The sequence below is a fragment of the Gouania willdenowi genome, chromosome 9, assembly GCF_900634775.1.
Source record: "Gouania willdenowi chromosome 9, fGouWil2.1, whole genome shotgun sequence".
In the NCBI taxonomy this organism is placed as follows: domain Eukaryota; kingdom Metazoa; phylum Chordata; class Actinopteri; order Blenniiformes; family Gobiesocidae; genus Gouania; species Gouania willdenowi.
Window position 1 is genome coordinate 31558538 of NC_041052.1, and position 14708 is coordinate 31573245.

A 14708-nucleotide genomic window follows, 5' to 3' on the forward strand; every position below is an offset into this window, starting at 1 on the left:
ACCACCAGATTTTTAATATTAATATTTTAATTAGGAAAAAAACATGTGATTGTAAAGGGTGTGTTTCATATGTACTATACATTTTAAAATTTTAAAAAAAAATTTCTTGGGGGGGGGTTGCAATGCGGCACCCCACCAGCAAATGGCACCCTAGGCGGCCGTCTGGTTTGCCTGGCGGCAGGGCCGGCCCTGAATATAGGAAAAACTTTCATGATGTGTTTACTTGAAAGCCAATGGTTGCCATGGTTGCAGGATGAAAGATAATGAAGAGATGAAAGAGAACCAGAACTGCAGTAGCTACTCTCAGTGCTAGTGGTTAGATTGGGAACTGTCTCTCTTCTGAGTATCAAATCGTAAAACTAGCATTTTTGTAAAGTTTGAAAGCTTAAACTGTGAAAACCTAAATGAGGAATGGCTTCAACAGGTAAGACAGACTATACAGACAAAATATGAGGATGAAATTTTATCTGATAAGATGAAAGAAAACTGTACCATTGTCATGAAGGGAATCACTACATTTAAATATATTTAATTATTATTATTAGAAAATATTTACTCGGGTTTCAAATCATGAAAAATAATTTTCCTTGAAAAAAAAAAAAAAAACAGTTCAATATTTGATATAGCTAATGCTGTTAGGAACAGTTTGAGAGAGCTTCCAGAGCCAAAGGTGTGTACTTGTAATACATAAAATAAGAGTGTTTGACTTCAATGTTTACAGAATAGATGTCATATAGCATGAGGAGCTCTTGAAAACTGAGACCATGTATTACTACCTACTACTACTATACCTTTTAACTGTGAAAAGTAACATGGCTCATACTCTGAGTGTATCAAGAAAAAATGAGGACGTCCTACACATGCAGTCAATGCTGACAGGACTTCTTATATGAAGTAATTTTCCAGGACAGGATGAGATTTCCTTGTTTGTGTGAGTCTTAATGTTTGAATTCTGAATACTAACCATGTGCTCTGTCTGTCCACTTTAACAGCACATCCTCTAATGGTAGGGCAGGTCCTCCAGAGCAACTCCACTCATTACACCATCCTCCAATTCATTGGAGAAGGCGGCTTCGGAGAAGTGGCAAAGTGCTGGGCTGATAACAGCAGCAGCGCAGTGGCGGTAAAAATTCTGAAGAAGGAGTTTTTGCAAGACATAGAGGATGAGGTAGGTGTTTGGATCTCTCCTAGTTTTTGGGCCTCCAACAGGACTTTAACTATGAACTGTTGAGGTACAGCGATATAAAGGTGATCTAATAGTGCTTCTTTCCTTTCAGGTGTCCATGCTGAAGACCATCGGCTCATTGAATGCAGACAACATCAATGTGGTTAAATTCTACGAACAATTTCAATACTTGGGCTATAACTGCCTTGTCTTTGAGTTGTTGGACGTGGATTTATCCCATCTAGTCTGTTCCATTAAAGTACACAATATCCGCCCCATTGCAGAGCAGGTAAGAATCGTTTTAATCCCATGGTAATGCTTGCTAATTGATTTAAGAATGCTTGAAGTGCAAACCTGATCTTAAACATCTGAATAAGAGAAACTATTCTAATCATGTCTTTTCTAATTGTGTCTCTATAGCTGTTGGTGGCATTGCAGGGACTAAAGTCTGTAAGGGTCTTGCATGGCGACATCAAGCCCGACAATGTTATGTTGGCCGACATAGACGAGGATCCAGTCAGAGTGAAGCTGGTTGACTTTGGAATGGCTTCTTCATTCTCTGCCATCTGTCCCGGGATGATTTTTCAGCCCATCGGCTACAGGTATGAGGGTGTCACCCTGAATTACTTCTGTGTTTTTGTAACAAACCTCTGTCATTATAGTGTTGGTAGTTAATGCTAAGCAACATTTTTCTAAAGTGTATTTCATTCATTTTGCGTCGCAGAGCCCCAGAGGTTTGTCTTGGCCTTCCATTTTCAGGAGCCATTGACATGTGGGGAGTGGGCTGTACGCTGGCCTTTCTCTACCTCAATGATCATCTCTTTCCTTTCCACTGTGAATACCTCATGGTAGGTCTTTTCTTTTTTTATACATCATCCCTCCATCCATTTAATAACACATGTTCTCTTTTCCACATGTATAGTAAGTCTTGAGTAACTGCACCTAATGTGTGTAATTGTGTTTTCTTTCTGCAGATGAAGTGCATGGTGGAGATGCTGGGCATGCCGTCGAAATACCACCTCCGCTTTGGCATGTACAGCCAGAGATTCTTTTGTAAAGAGGATGAATTTGGCACACAATGGAGGCTGCTGGTAAAGCATAGTTTTCATTGTTGTTGAACCTTGATTGTTGCCCTAAACTTCTCATAAACCCTTTTCATTGTTGTTGTGTTTCCACAGACCCCAGAAGAATACTCAGCTAGAAACAAAAAGAAAGCTGAGGAGTGGCCCAAATCTCGTGCTCATTTCTCATCATTGGATGACCTGCTCTATGTAAGTGTTCTCTACGGTATTTGAGTTCAAATACTTAGTAGAGATTTCTTCCTTAAAATGCAACCCACCTTAAAAATGCGTTAATAAGCTGAATTTATTCACGTGTTTTTTTTTTTTTTTTGTTATGTCATGAGTAAGATAGGTGTGAACTTGTGCATTGACCTAACTCTTATTTTTTTTTTTTTTTAATCTAGATCTCTGAAGTAGAGGATGCTGAAGAAATGGAAGACAGGAAGGTGTTCATCGACTTCCTAAAAGAGTTGTTACATCTAGATGGGGATCTGAGAATCTCTCCTGTTGAGGCTCTTCAGCATCCCTTTATCACAGGGTCATACCTGAGCCAGCCCAGGAGCCAGACAGCAGAGAATAGTGAGTGTCTGCACTGTGGAGACAATCACGCACATGGTGATCAACTAGTTGTTCTATTGAATTTCTAAATAATCTTTTTTTTTAATTTTTCCTCCTACTAAAGAAATGGATGACATTACTCTTTCATCTGGCCAAGATGGGCACATTAAGAATCATGAAACAGAAAATGGGGATGATGAGTCCCCACTGTCTCCTGCAAACAACAAATGTGGACATTGTGAGACACATGTATCAGAAGATTGGATTGAGGATGTCCCACGTTCTCCTGTGAAATTGTTTCCCTCTTCCAATGGACCTAATGCAGAAGACGTCTCCTTCCCCGCCTCCAACTCTATGAGGTTCTCGGGCAGATTCCTGAAACGAGTTCAGAAGTTCTTCTCTCGACTTTGGACAGGGCGTGCTGAACTTTTAAGAGAGAGAGTGAGAGAAAAAGTGAGAAAGAGAGAGAAAGCCAAAGAGAGAAAGCAAGAGAGTGAGAAAGAGAGAAAAAGCCAGAGAGGGAGAGGGAGTGTGTCAGTAAGGAAGTTCTTCTCTCGACTTCAAAAAAAATTTTCAGGTTGCTTGTCTTCCTCTGTGAAGGAGTAATTAGTTTTTATTCTTTGTTTGTTTAGTTCTTTGTATAATTGCATGGTACATGTATATTTGTAAATAAATGTATTGAATGAATAATCTAGATCTCAAACCTTCTTTATTTCCACACTACTTTTCGTCATTTTGACCCTTTTCAAAATATATTTAGCCACTGATACAATAATAGATCATATATTTCATATATTCAGAATTGGTAAAACATTTGAATGGTGGCAGAGGGAAAGAAGCTGCTGAGCTTTTCTGACAAGGGAGCTGATGTTCAGCTCCCACTTGAGGTCCTTTGTGATGATGGTCCCCAGGAAGCAGAAGTACTCCACAGAGCTCACTGTAGAGTCTCCCAGGGTGAGGGGGGTGAGGGGGGCTGGGTTCTTCCTGAAGTCTGCTATCATCTCCACTGTCTTTAAAGCGTTGAGCTCCAGGTCTTTTTTTTTGGGGGGGTGCACTTTGGCACCCTTACAGCAGAGGGCACCCTCGGTAGCCGCCTGGTTTTCCTGGCTGCAGGCCCGGCCCACTTTTACAAAAGATGCACAATGCAGTGGCTCGCATATCTCTGTCTTTAGTTTACAGCCTTTTTACTCACTTGCCTGAGACATTTTCACAGTACGTTATTATTATATAGTGCAAAACACAATCACTGCATATACAGGGGATTTTTTTAAAATGCCGTCAAAGTATCAGACGAAATCAAGCAGGATAAGCAGGTAAAAGAGATTTGGCATTACATTGCTACCTTAGGTTATTATTAGATGATTAAATGTTATTTTAACTTTGTTATAAACTTCATTATTTTCTTTGAAATGTAAATATTTGACAATCAAGATAATCAGTTCACTTTTGAAATAAGAATCATTTTAAATTTAAAGGCAAGCCAACCAACCAACCAACCAATCAACCAACCAACCAAAATCACACCATCATTTCCCAATATATTTGAAAACTAACACAACCTACAGCTTTTCTGCCACCAAAATGAATAATTTGAGGATACCACCCAATACCAGTGGTATAGGATTTAAAACACACTTTAAATGAGTTATCTCCTTTTTCTTCTTAGTCAATCACTTTGCAACCAATCATGATTGAATGTGGCAGGATTTATTGTAAAACAGTAGTTGGCACTTTTGCTTCACAGCAGGAAGGCCCAGGGTTTGACTCCTTGACTCAAGCTGTGATCTTTCTGCATGTAGTGTGCACGTTTTGCCTGTGTTCAGGATTCAAGATTCAAGATTTGTATTTGTCACACTCAATTTAGTAATGCACATATTTGCAGAAAAAATATAACACAAAGCAAAAAATAAAAAGCGTTATTTGAATGCACAAAACATAAAACACAGAATAGAATACTGTAAACAGTGCAAAGTGTCAACATGTAAAATATGCAAAGTGCAAAGTGAACAGGGTCCAGTTAAATAGCAATGTAAAATAGTTTAAAAATGATAATTGAATGTATAGAATATAAAAAAATATAAAAATGTTATATTGTCCAGAGGTGTCAAAGTGCAATGTGCAGATCTATGTTTTTTAACTGAGGACAGCATGAGGAAAGAAGCTCTTCCTGAGTCTTTCTGTGTTCACTCTGATGTGTCGGAGGCGCCTGCCAGAGGCTAGAATTGTTTGCGTCAAACTCATTTTAGTTCAAGGATCAAATATGGTAACCTTGCCTGCAAGATGGATTCTCCTGGTGTTTACAAACACCAGGGCTGCGTCTGAACAGTCCCTCATATCTGCTTTATTATCCACTGTTCCTTCATCCCCGGAATTGTTTAACTCATTTAGTGGGGTTAGAAATTTTGAAAATGGCTGGCACTGAATGAGTTAAATGGGGACCATGATAAAGAGCGTTCGAGTTCTCTTTAAGCCCAGGAATAGAGGCTCAATGTTTCCTTTTTTACCTCCTTTAGCCTAGGAAACACTGATGCATCCCTTACCAAAGGAGACGAAATAATTCTGACCCACAATTCCTTGTGGCGACAACATTTAAAGAGAAATGCACACCCGAGCACTGATATATAACGGAGATCATTCAAGTTCAATGCAATAATATGTCTTGAACAACTTAAAATAATCTAGAACCCACATATTATTATATGTAAGACATATTATCAGATTATAACTGACATAAATCAGAGACATTTGTAGCCACATTATGTTTTATTCAACATAATTCATATTTGTGAGCAGAAGGTGAGTATGAGCAACCATTCTCAATGTGATGTTCTTTTAGTTTCACTTTTATTCCTCGTAGCCTGGTAACCTCTTTTCCTTTGATTTACATTCAAACCCTGTGATTTTTTTAGATTATATCAGCGTAAAGTGTTATAAATATGGTTTTAGTCCATTTTCAGAAATTTTTAGTTTTTTCAACACAGCGGATGTCACTAATCTTCGGAGCCGTCAGCGTATTACGTCACATAGTGAAAGTGCTCTGATAGTCAAAGCAAACGTGATGGCCGTTTCCTAACCCTGTGATGTCATCCACAGGTAGTGTTGAGTTCAAGACCACACTATCCAAGACCAAGACTTGCCCGAAACCAAGACTTGCCCGAGACCAGAATGCGCCGAGACCAAGACAAGACCAAGACTTTCGGGAGCCGAGACCAAGACCATAAACATTTTTTTTTTAAATTGAAAAAAATATATAAATAAATGAAATTTTGACAAGGTTCGACAGTTAAATAACATTTTCTCTTTAATTTTAGTTTCTTTTAAATACATTTGATGGAGAAAAAAGGTGCCTGCAGAAAATTAACTAAAATATTAAAACTACTACTGCTACTGATAAATTCACAATTATTCTACATATTTGAAAACAAGATTTTTATGTTAGCTGAATGTACAGTAAAAAGTAATGTAATGTAATGTAAAAGTATTTCTGCCAAGAAAAAACATGGCTGGTCACCTACACACCGCAGAGTGTTTCCTCTTTGTTAGGGTTGGGCATCGTTTGGCTTTTAATGATTCTGATTCCAACAGTTCTTGTTGAGTAAGATTATTATTATTCTGGATACAGCACCAACACCAAGGCCCAAGTCAGTAGGAACCGGACCCCAGGCCAGAAGGATCTGGAACAGAAGCAGCACCGGCTGCAGCCTGCCCAAGGATGACGGCCACATCCCCAGCCGCCTGGGGCACCAAGGGGACGCTGCAAGTCGGAGCACCGGCCGAGCCCCCCAGATCAGTAGTGTATTTTTACTATGGGAGATGTTCTTATGTCACCTGCTGTCCTTTAACATAAGGTGGAAAAATGGTAGAAAGGATTTATAAGTGGTGAAAATGTCTTGAAAGTGGGAAAAAATGTTAATAAAATATATTTTTCATAAATATGAGTGCAGTGCTCATAGGAACAGGGGAGGAGCTACAGGGGGGGCTGGGAGGGCGGCACGCCCCCGGCCCGGTAGGAGATAGGACTCAGGTAGCTGGGCCTCTACCACGGCTCAGGGGAGCTGGAGAAGGCGGGCCCTCATGACTTGTGCCCAGAGACGCCCAGAGTCTGTTTAACATCACCCATCATACAGATTTATACAGGTGTTATATAGACCCATTCTGTGTGATGTATGCATACTAAATTAGGTGAATGCGTGAGCAAGCTCGGTTCAAAACAACCTGAGAACTGCATTTTTTTATCAGCACACAACTTTTCTTTCTTCTAAAAACAACACGATGCCATCATGTTTTATTGTTGATTTCACAAATAGGAGAACCAACAATCCAGGACTTACATTTTACAACATACCGGCTGGTATGTTGTAAAAATAGAATAGACGAGACTTAAAGTTGCGTGCTATCAAACAGAGGCTGACAGCTGACGTATCTGACAAACACGCACACAAGCACGCACACACACACAATTTAGGTAAAAATGCCCATAAAAACCTTGTTCCACGAGCCAAAACTGCCCCTGTATGTTGTCAACTTATTATTCCCTGGAGCAAAACGTTGTTTACGGGAGCTCCACAGCGAAGCCTCCGCTACTTGTACCGCTGTGTGCACCACCCCTCCTGCCCCCAGCTCACACACATACACGGCGGTGCTCGTCACCTGAAGCTGCCGAGCTGCGATACATCATGGACCGCTACTTGGTTAAAACCAGACAACCATCCAACAAAGTGAACCGATTCAAGTTCCTCCGTCATGTCCACCCAAAGTTCCACAAACACGGGGACAGAGATGAACCCGTAGGAACAATTATGAACTGGAAACTCAACTAAAGCTAACTATGCTAAGCTAACCCACCGACACACTGGGCTAAGAGCTAATGCTAACCACTCCATATAAGGAACAGACCAAATAAAAAACACGTCTTACTGTCATGAAGCCACAGAGAGCCATCGATTTGTTTATGGTCAGATTTAACACTTTACTATGGAAGAGTAAAAGTTAAACATGTCACACGTTGTGTGAAATAAATGTTAACATAAAAATTAATGTCACTATTAATCCGTCCAAACTTGCGAAACGTAATATTTTTAAATTATATTTCAAGTGTTCACAGACAAAGCTGGTCCCATTTGTCTAATGTAACTATTGAGATTATTACACCTAAATATACTAAATGATTAAATCATCAGCCTGATCTGGTTTAATTATAGGAAATCAGAGTTATTTATTAACCATAACTTTATGTAACTCATTATCAGATACATACCTGTCAAGTTTTGGAATTGAAAATAAGGGAAATTTTCTGGCGCCCACTACGAGACGTCCCACCCACTTAACCAAGCTCCAGTCTCCCTTATATTTTAAGATAGATGTATAAGAAATGTAAAATACCCACTTGTCAACCACTTACTAAATACAATTATGTGATTAGAATCCGGTAGGTCGACCTTCATTAACATTAAAATGCTGTGAACATTCCTCCTAGGGCTGGGTGATATGGACCAAAACTCATATCTCAATATATTTTCTCAAAATGATGATATACGATAAAAATCTTGATAATTTTATCAAATAAAGTCTGACCAGAAAGACAATTCTGGGTTAAATTTGCTGATGCAAAAATTTATTAACAAACAGCTGCACAATATGTGCACTCATCAATCATCTAAATGAGCATTACATGTTCTCCTATAGTATTTTGTTTCATATGATACATGAAATATTATAGTTTTCTATATCGCCAAAATAGAAAACTCGATACATCTTGAATCTCGATATATTGCCCAGGCCTAATTCCTAAATTATAAAACAGCCTAAATAAAAACATAAATGTGTATATGAAGCACGTGTTTATTTAATAGACTTACAGTTCATATACAAGTCAACACGTTGCATATTTACTGTTAATTTCACATTGTTTGTCTTTAAGTTAAAGATCAACATTTTATTTTCATTATATAATTTCTGATATTTTTTCATGCTCACTCGTGGTTCTCTGGTATTCACTAATGACTTATTAAACACATTTATTACAGACTTTACATTCTTTAACACTTTTTTAAAGCAGTGTAAATTTGTGGAGCTTGTGATTGATTGATTTTTAATGGTGACTTCCGTCATTCCTTCCACTGTGGTAGATGTTAAAATCTCAGTTATTAATCTAACAGAACGTGTAACTGTGTCACATCCTGCTGCTCTTTAGGAAGATAAACTCACTGTCACATTTCACAACGTATTTACACCAGTTCTTTGTTTTTTTTTCGCTGGAACGTCTTCATTCATTCATCTGTTTTCTGAGTTGTTTCTGGGTTTGTTGCCGCTGTCGGTACTAATCTCGCGAGAACTGCCACTCAGGACACTTCAGATGGCAGTTCTTGCGCGGCTAGTGACGGCGTTCAGTTTAGTAAGACATCTTTTAATTATTATTACATTAAAATATGGGATAATTATGGGAAAATACTAATTCCAATCTACGACGTGACAAGGGTCCCTTGTCACTGACGGGCACGTGGCGTTCGCATAGGCTCCACCTCCTCCCTTGTAGTATGGCCACTACGAGAGCACAAGGCTGTTCGCCAGCTCGTGGCGCTCGGGCCTAATAAAATAGCACAAAAACAGCAACAAGAGTACACAAAAAAAACTGCAACAAAAACAAACAAAACACAGAAAAGAACAAATCACCTGCACGGTGAGTGATTAGGTGCAGTAAACAAAGTGAATAAAGCTGCTGATTCTCAAGAAGGAGCTCATTCTGCATCCTTTCACTTTCATTTCTTCAGCTGATGGCTTATTAGTAGTTAGAGAGAAACAAGAAGTGAGAGTGAAAGCCATCAATGCCCTGACAGTTGCACACAATAAGCAAATGTGGGAAAGTCCCAGAAAGCCTCACAGAGCAGAGCTCTGTTTGGAACTGTGTGAGCACCAGGCATAGGACAAGAGTAACACACACAGGAAGTCATAGGAAAATAATAAAACACACACACACACACACACACACACACACACACACACACACACACACACACACACACACACACACACACACACACACACACACACACACACACAGAAGCTCTGATGTGGATTCATAAAACTCATCATTTAGAACTGATATTTGATACAAATTCAATGAGTGTTTTTCCAATCAAATGAGATCAGAGATAGGATACTTTTATCATGGTGGGCAGAGCCACAGACATGTGATTGAATCTGATCACATGTCACATGATCAACATTCATGTCAACATTAGAACAGTGACCAATCAGAGCACTATGACAGGAAACAACAAAGAGCTCGTGTGGTTTTTTTTGTGTTGTTTTGTGTATATTTTTGTCCTTTTGCATGTTTATCTATACATTTTGTGCATTTTTGTTTTTTTGTACTGTATTTTTCGGACTATAAGGCACACTTAAAATCCTTTAATTTTCTCAAAAATTGACAGTGCGCCTTATAATCAGGTGCGCCTTATGTATGAAATTAACTACTGTGCTTCAACATACTGAACTGAAAAAGTGAGTGTATTGTTCTGTATGTTATGTGTTAACAATGTTGAGAATTATTGTTAATGAGTTGAATAAAGTTTGACTTATCTGACTATTTTATTTCACTTAATGCGTCTTAATAATAATAATATTAATAATAACAAACCGGTGCGCCTTATAGTCAGAAAAATACGGTATATTCTTTGGTTGTTTTGTTTACATTGTAGGATCTTGTATCTTTCCAGTAAATATGTTTTTATTTATTATTAATTATTTATGTTAATGGTCCAATTGTATATTTCTGTTGTTGTTTTGTGTGTTTTTGAAGTCATTATGTGTATTTTTGTCATAAATTTAGTGAATTTTTGTCATTTTGGAGTCATTTTCTTATCATTATGTATATTTTACTTTTAGTTTGTGTATTTTGTTGTTTTGTATATTTTTCTGTCATCGTGGGCCTGTACTACAAATCTAGATTTCGGGCTAAATCTTTGTGATAACTGAGGCTGAACACCTAACCTAGTCAGGACCAGGTTATGAAGTGGATAAGATCTGAGCGAGTACAAAAGAAGATCCTGGTTGGAGTTAATATCTCACTTTGTAATAAAGGAACTCTCTGATGGATAATGTTTGGTTATGTGAAGCCCTCTAACATAGATAAATCCAGGCATCACTTGCTGTATCTAGCTTCGTAGTACAGGCCCTGTGTGCATTTTTGCATGTTTTTGGGGTCATTTTGTGTATTTTTCTTATCGTTATGAATAATTTACTTTTATTTTGTGTGTTTTTGGAGTGATTGTGTAGTTTTGTTATCATTATGTATACATTTCACTTTTATGTTGTATGTTTTTGGAGACATTTTGAGTATTATTCGGTCATTTTGAGTATTATTCTGTCATTTCGTGTATTTATGGAGTCATATTGTGGGTTTCATTTGAAAGCAGCTCAAAACTGAACTGAGGGATGTCTGCTCTACAAACAAAAATATGCAGTTTAAACTTTACAACGTGTTTACTAAGCAAGCATCTTTTTGTGTATATTTTACTTTTATTTTTGTGTAGTTTTGGAGTGATTTTGTGTATTTTTGTTATAATCATGTATATTTTACTTTTATTTTGTGTATTTTGTATATTTTTGGAGTGATTTTGTGTATTTTTCTTTTCATTCTGTCTATTTGTGAAATGCAGGACCAGCAGAGTCAAAAACTCTTTCTTCCCCTCTGCCATTAGACTCCTAAATGAGTGATCGGAGTCTAACAAACTATTCATCCCCCCCCCCCCCCCCCCCCCAACACACCTCCCCCACCCCTTCCCCACTTAACTTACACACCACCTGCATTCACACTTTAGACGCGTCCATGCATAGCTAACACTATGTCTTTCTATTATGAAACAGCTTTTTGCACATACCATTGTATATATCACCTCTACTTTCTGTATAGTTAATATATTTGTATTTTGCACATTAATTGTACAGGTGTATTGTATTTAATGTACAGGTTTTGTTGAGTAACAGTGTTGCATGCCACTGTTAGTTATTATAGTTCTTATACCTCTTGATTTTATTCTTTTATTACGTAGGCATTCACTGGCGGTCGGCAAAGCAAGAATTTCATTGTACAGGGAAACGTGTTTCTAACTGCACATATGACAATAAACACTTTGAATCTTGAATTTTTCTTTCATTTTGTGTATTGTTGTTATTTCGTACAATATTCTGTCATTTTGTGTATTTTTGGAGTCATTTTGTGGGTTAAATTTGAAAGCTGCTCAAAACTGGACTGAAGGCCTCCAGTTGCCAATGTCTGCTCTACAAAATAAAAGATGTAGTTTAAACTTTACAATGTGTTCACAAAGCAAGCATGTAAAATAATAATGAATATACCTATTAAAGATCTTTTCTAGTTGATTTGTGTTATTGTTGTCAATCTGTGGGAGGTTTTGTTGTTGTAATTTTTTGTATCCCAATTGTCATATTGTGCATTTTTGACCTAATTGTGAATAGTTTTCTAGTTGTTTTGTGTGTTTTTGTAATGGTTTTGTGTATTTTCGTATCATATTCCTGTCCAAGTGCTGTACATTTTTTGTCAAACTGGATGGATTTAAGCCAAAGACGAAAAATAAACCCAAATAAAACATTTTGCTCAGATTTAAGGCTGGTTTGTATGTGTTTTGTCTAAATGGGAGGATGTGATGTTTCCTGGGTTTGTTTCTAATCAGACATGGGGCCAAAAAGACACAAAACAGCAAAAAACACAAAATTACTCAAAACATATAGAAATTACAAAAAAAATTGCACAAAAGCACAACAGATGAGATGCACACACATTTACTCACAAAAAACAAATAAGACAACAACAAAAATAGAAAAAAAAACAAAATGAGAACAGAAATGACTCTGAAACACAAAATGAAAACAAAAATACACAAGTTTACTCATAACATCCCACACAAAATACTCAAAATGCACGTACTGACTAACAACACACAAAGCAAACACAAAAACAACAGACATGGTGTAATTTTTGGCAGCTACCAAAATGACAGAAAACTATACAAAACAGCAAAAATATGCAAAATTACTGCTAATGCGCAACAAAAAAAACACAAAATGAGAGAAATGCATACAAAACAAAAATACTAGGGCTGTAGTCAACCAAGGAAACCAAGGAAATGGTTGGTCGACCAAGACTATGGCACACGTCGCGGTTAGTCGACCAAAAAAAATAAATAACTAAACTATATATATTTGACAATAATGCTTTATCTCCAACATAATAAACCATAGAAAATAAAATACAATAAACAGGAACTGATTCCCTGAGAAAACTATATTTGTATGCATTTTATGACATCACTGGTGTTTTAGATTGGATGTGATCTCTCCTTTGTATGAATATAATTTGTAAATATTGTTTGTAGATTGCAAATATCTCTGTAAATAAAAAAAATAAAAATAAAAAAAGACTGCTCTGAGTCTGTGTGGAAAAAACAAACAAAAAAGTATTCCCTCCTTTGGCTCCTATAGCTGGTGACAGCACCTGCACAGTGGATCTCCTATTGCTTTACCGTCTCTGCCTCGTTTAATTTAGTTTAGTTTAGTTTATTTGTTTATTTGACCAGTTAAAGTTCTGCTCAAAAGGAGTGGGCCGAAGCAAGAGCTTATAAAACCAAAATAGTTCCAAATGAACTTTTGGAGTTTGGTTTTTTGAGCAAAATTAGTGATGCCACTGACGACAACGCCGCCGCTGCAAACTCGCCGCTCGGGCCCGGAGCTTCTGCCATGAGTTGTGTCGTGTTTGTGACTGTAAGCCGTGTGCATGTCCAGGTGAGACAGAACTCTAGCTTGTTGTTTGTTTTGATAAAAGTTCCTGTTGAAGCGGAGCTGTCTTCAGTTCCTTCATGCCGGCAGAAACACATGAACAGCCAATCAGCTAACAGACGGCCACACCCAGCATGCAGAAACAGCCTATCATAACTCTGGACGTCACCAGTAACAGGCAAACAGCCAATCATTCAGCAGCTGTGGAGTTCGGTTGCAATGGTTGCCATGTTGGGATGTTTTCAAGTGATTAGTGTGCAGTGAGCTTAGACTGTGCAGTGAGAAGCCAGAAGGAGAGTAGAGGCAGCCACTATGTAGCAAAACTGGCACCAGTAGTATCGTAATCTACGATAATACCGTCGTGTAGAATTTATAGTATAGTAGGAACGTTACAATTTGGCACCGCTGGGTACCGTGGGTATCTTGAGAATCGAGCAACTGTATTTATAGGCCAATCTCCTCTTTTGGACACCGAACATACTCATTTTTTCCAACGCTGGATGTCTTCAATAACAACAACAATCCCGGTTGATTGGCAGGATATTGGGGCCGGAAGTCCTTGCCCACACAAACTGTGACAGGAAGTTTATGGATGCCATATTGTGCACGTAGCGAATTACCAAAACATTTATAACATAACAAATGGCACAACTTTAAGAAAGTACACCTAATAACTACAGAATAAGACGATCTGTTGGGGTTTAATTAAAGCAATGGTTCAGTGTTTTGTAACGTGTTAAAGGATGTTTAATTACTCCAAAATGTTGCACTGTACACTTAATTTCCTTAACATATTATAATAAGGCCGACTGTATGTTAAAGCAGCCGGTTTTAAAATTTTAGGCTCCAAAATACTACTGTACCAAATCGTCCATCCATAGGGTTTGGTGCAGTAGTAGTTTGGAGCCTTAAGACTTTAAAACCGGCTGCTTTAACATACAATCGGCATTATATATATATATATATATATATATATATATATATATATATATATATATATATATATATATATAGGGATGTAACCATTCACTCAACTCCCGATACGATTCGATTCACGATACTGGGTTCACGGTACGATTTTCTCACGATTTATTTTACAAAATGGGAATGTTGACAAATGACTGAAAAAT

The 14708-nt window shown here is 37.7% G+C and overlaps 1 protein-coding gene across 1 annotated transcript; it reads left to right on the top strand.

Annotated features, from left to right (window-relative positions):
* Positions 1 to 411: 411 nt before the first annotated feature.
* On the top strand, positions 412 to 7438 carry LOC114470087 (homeodomain-interacting protein kinase 3-like). Its single transcript, XM_028458101.1, has 10 exons — positions 412 to 424; positions 993 to 1168; positions 1278 to 1454; positions 1586 to 1767; positions 1890 to 2013; positions 2140 to 2256; positions 2344 to 2436; positions 2631 to 2805; positions 6407 to 6544; positions 7326 to 7438. Exons 1-10 carry the CDS (start codon positions 412 to 414, stop codon positions 7436 to 7438), a joined length of 1308 nt encoding a protein of 435 aa, XP_028313902.1.
* The last annotated feature ends 7270 nt before the right edge of the window (positions 7439 to 14708 follow it).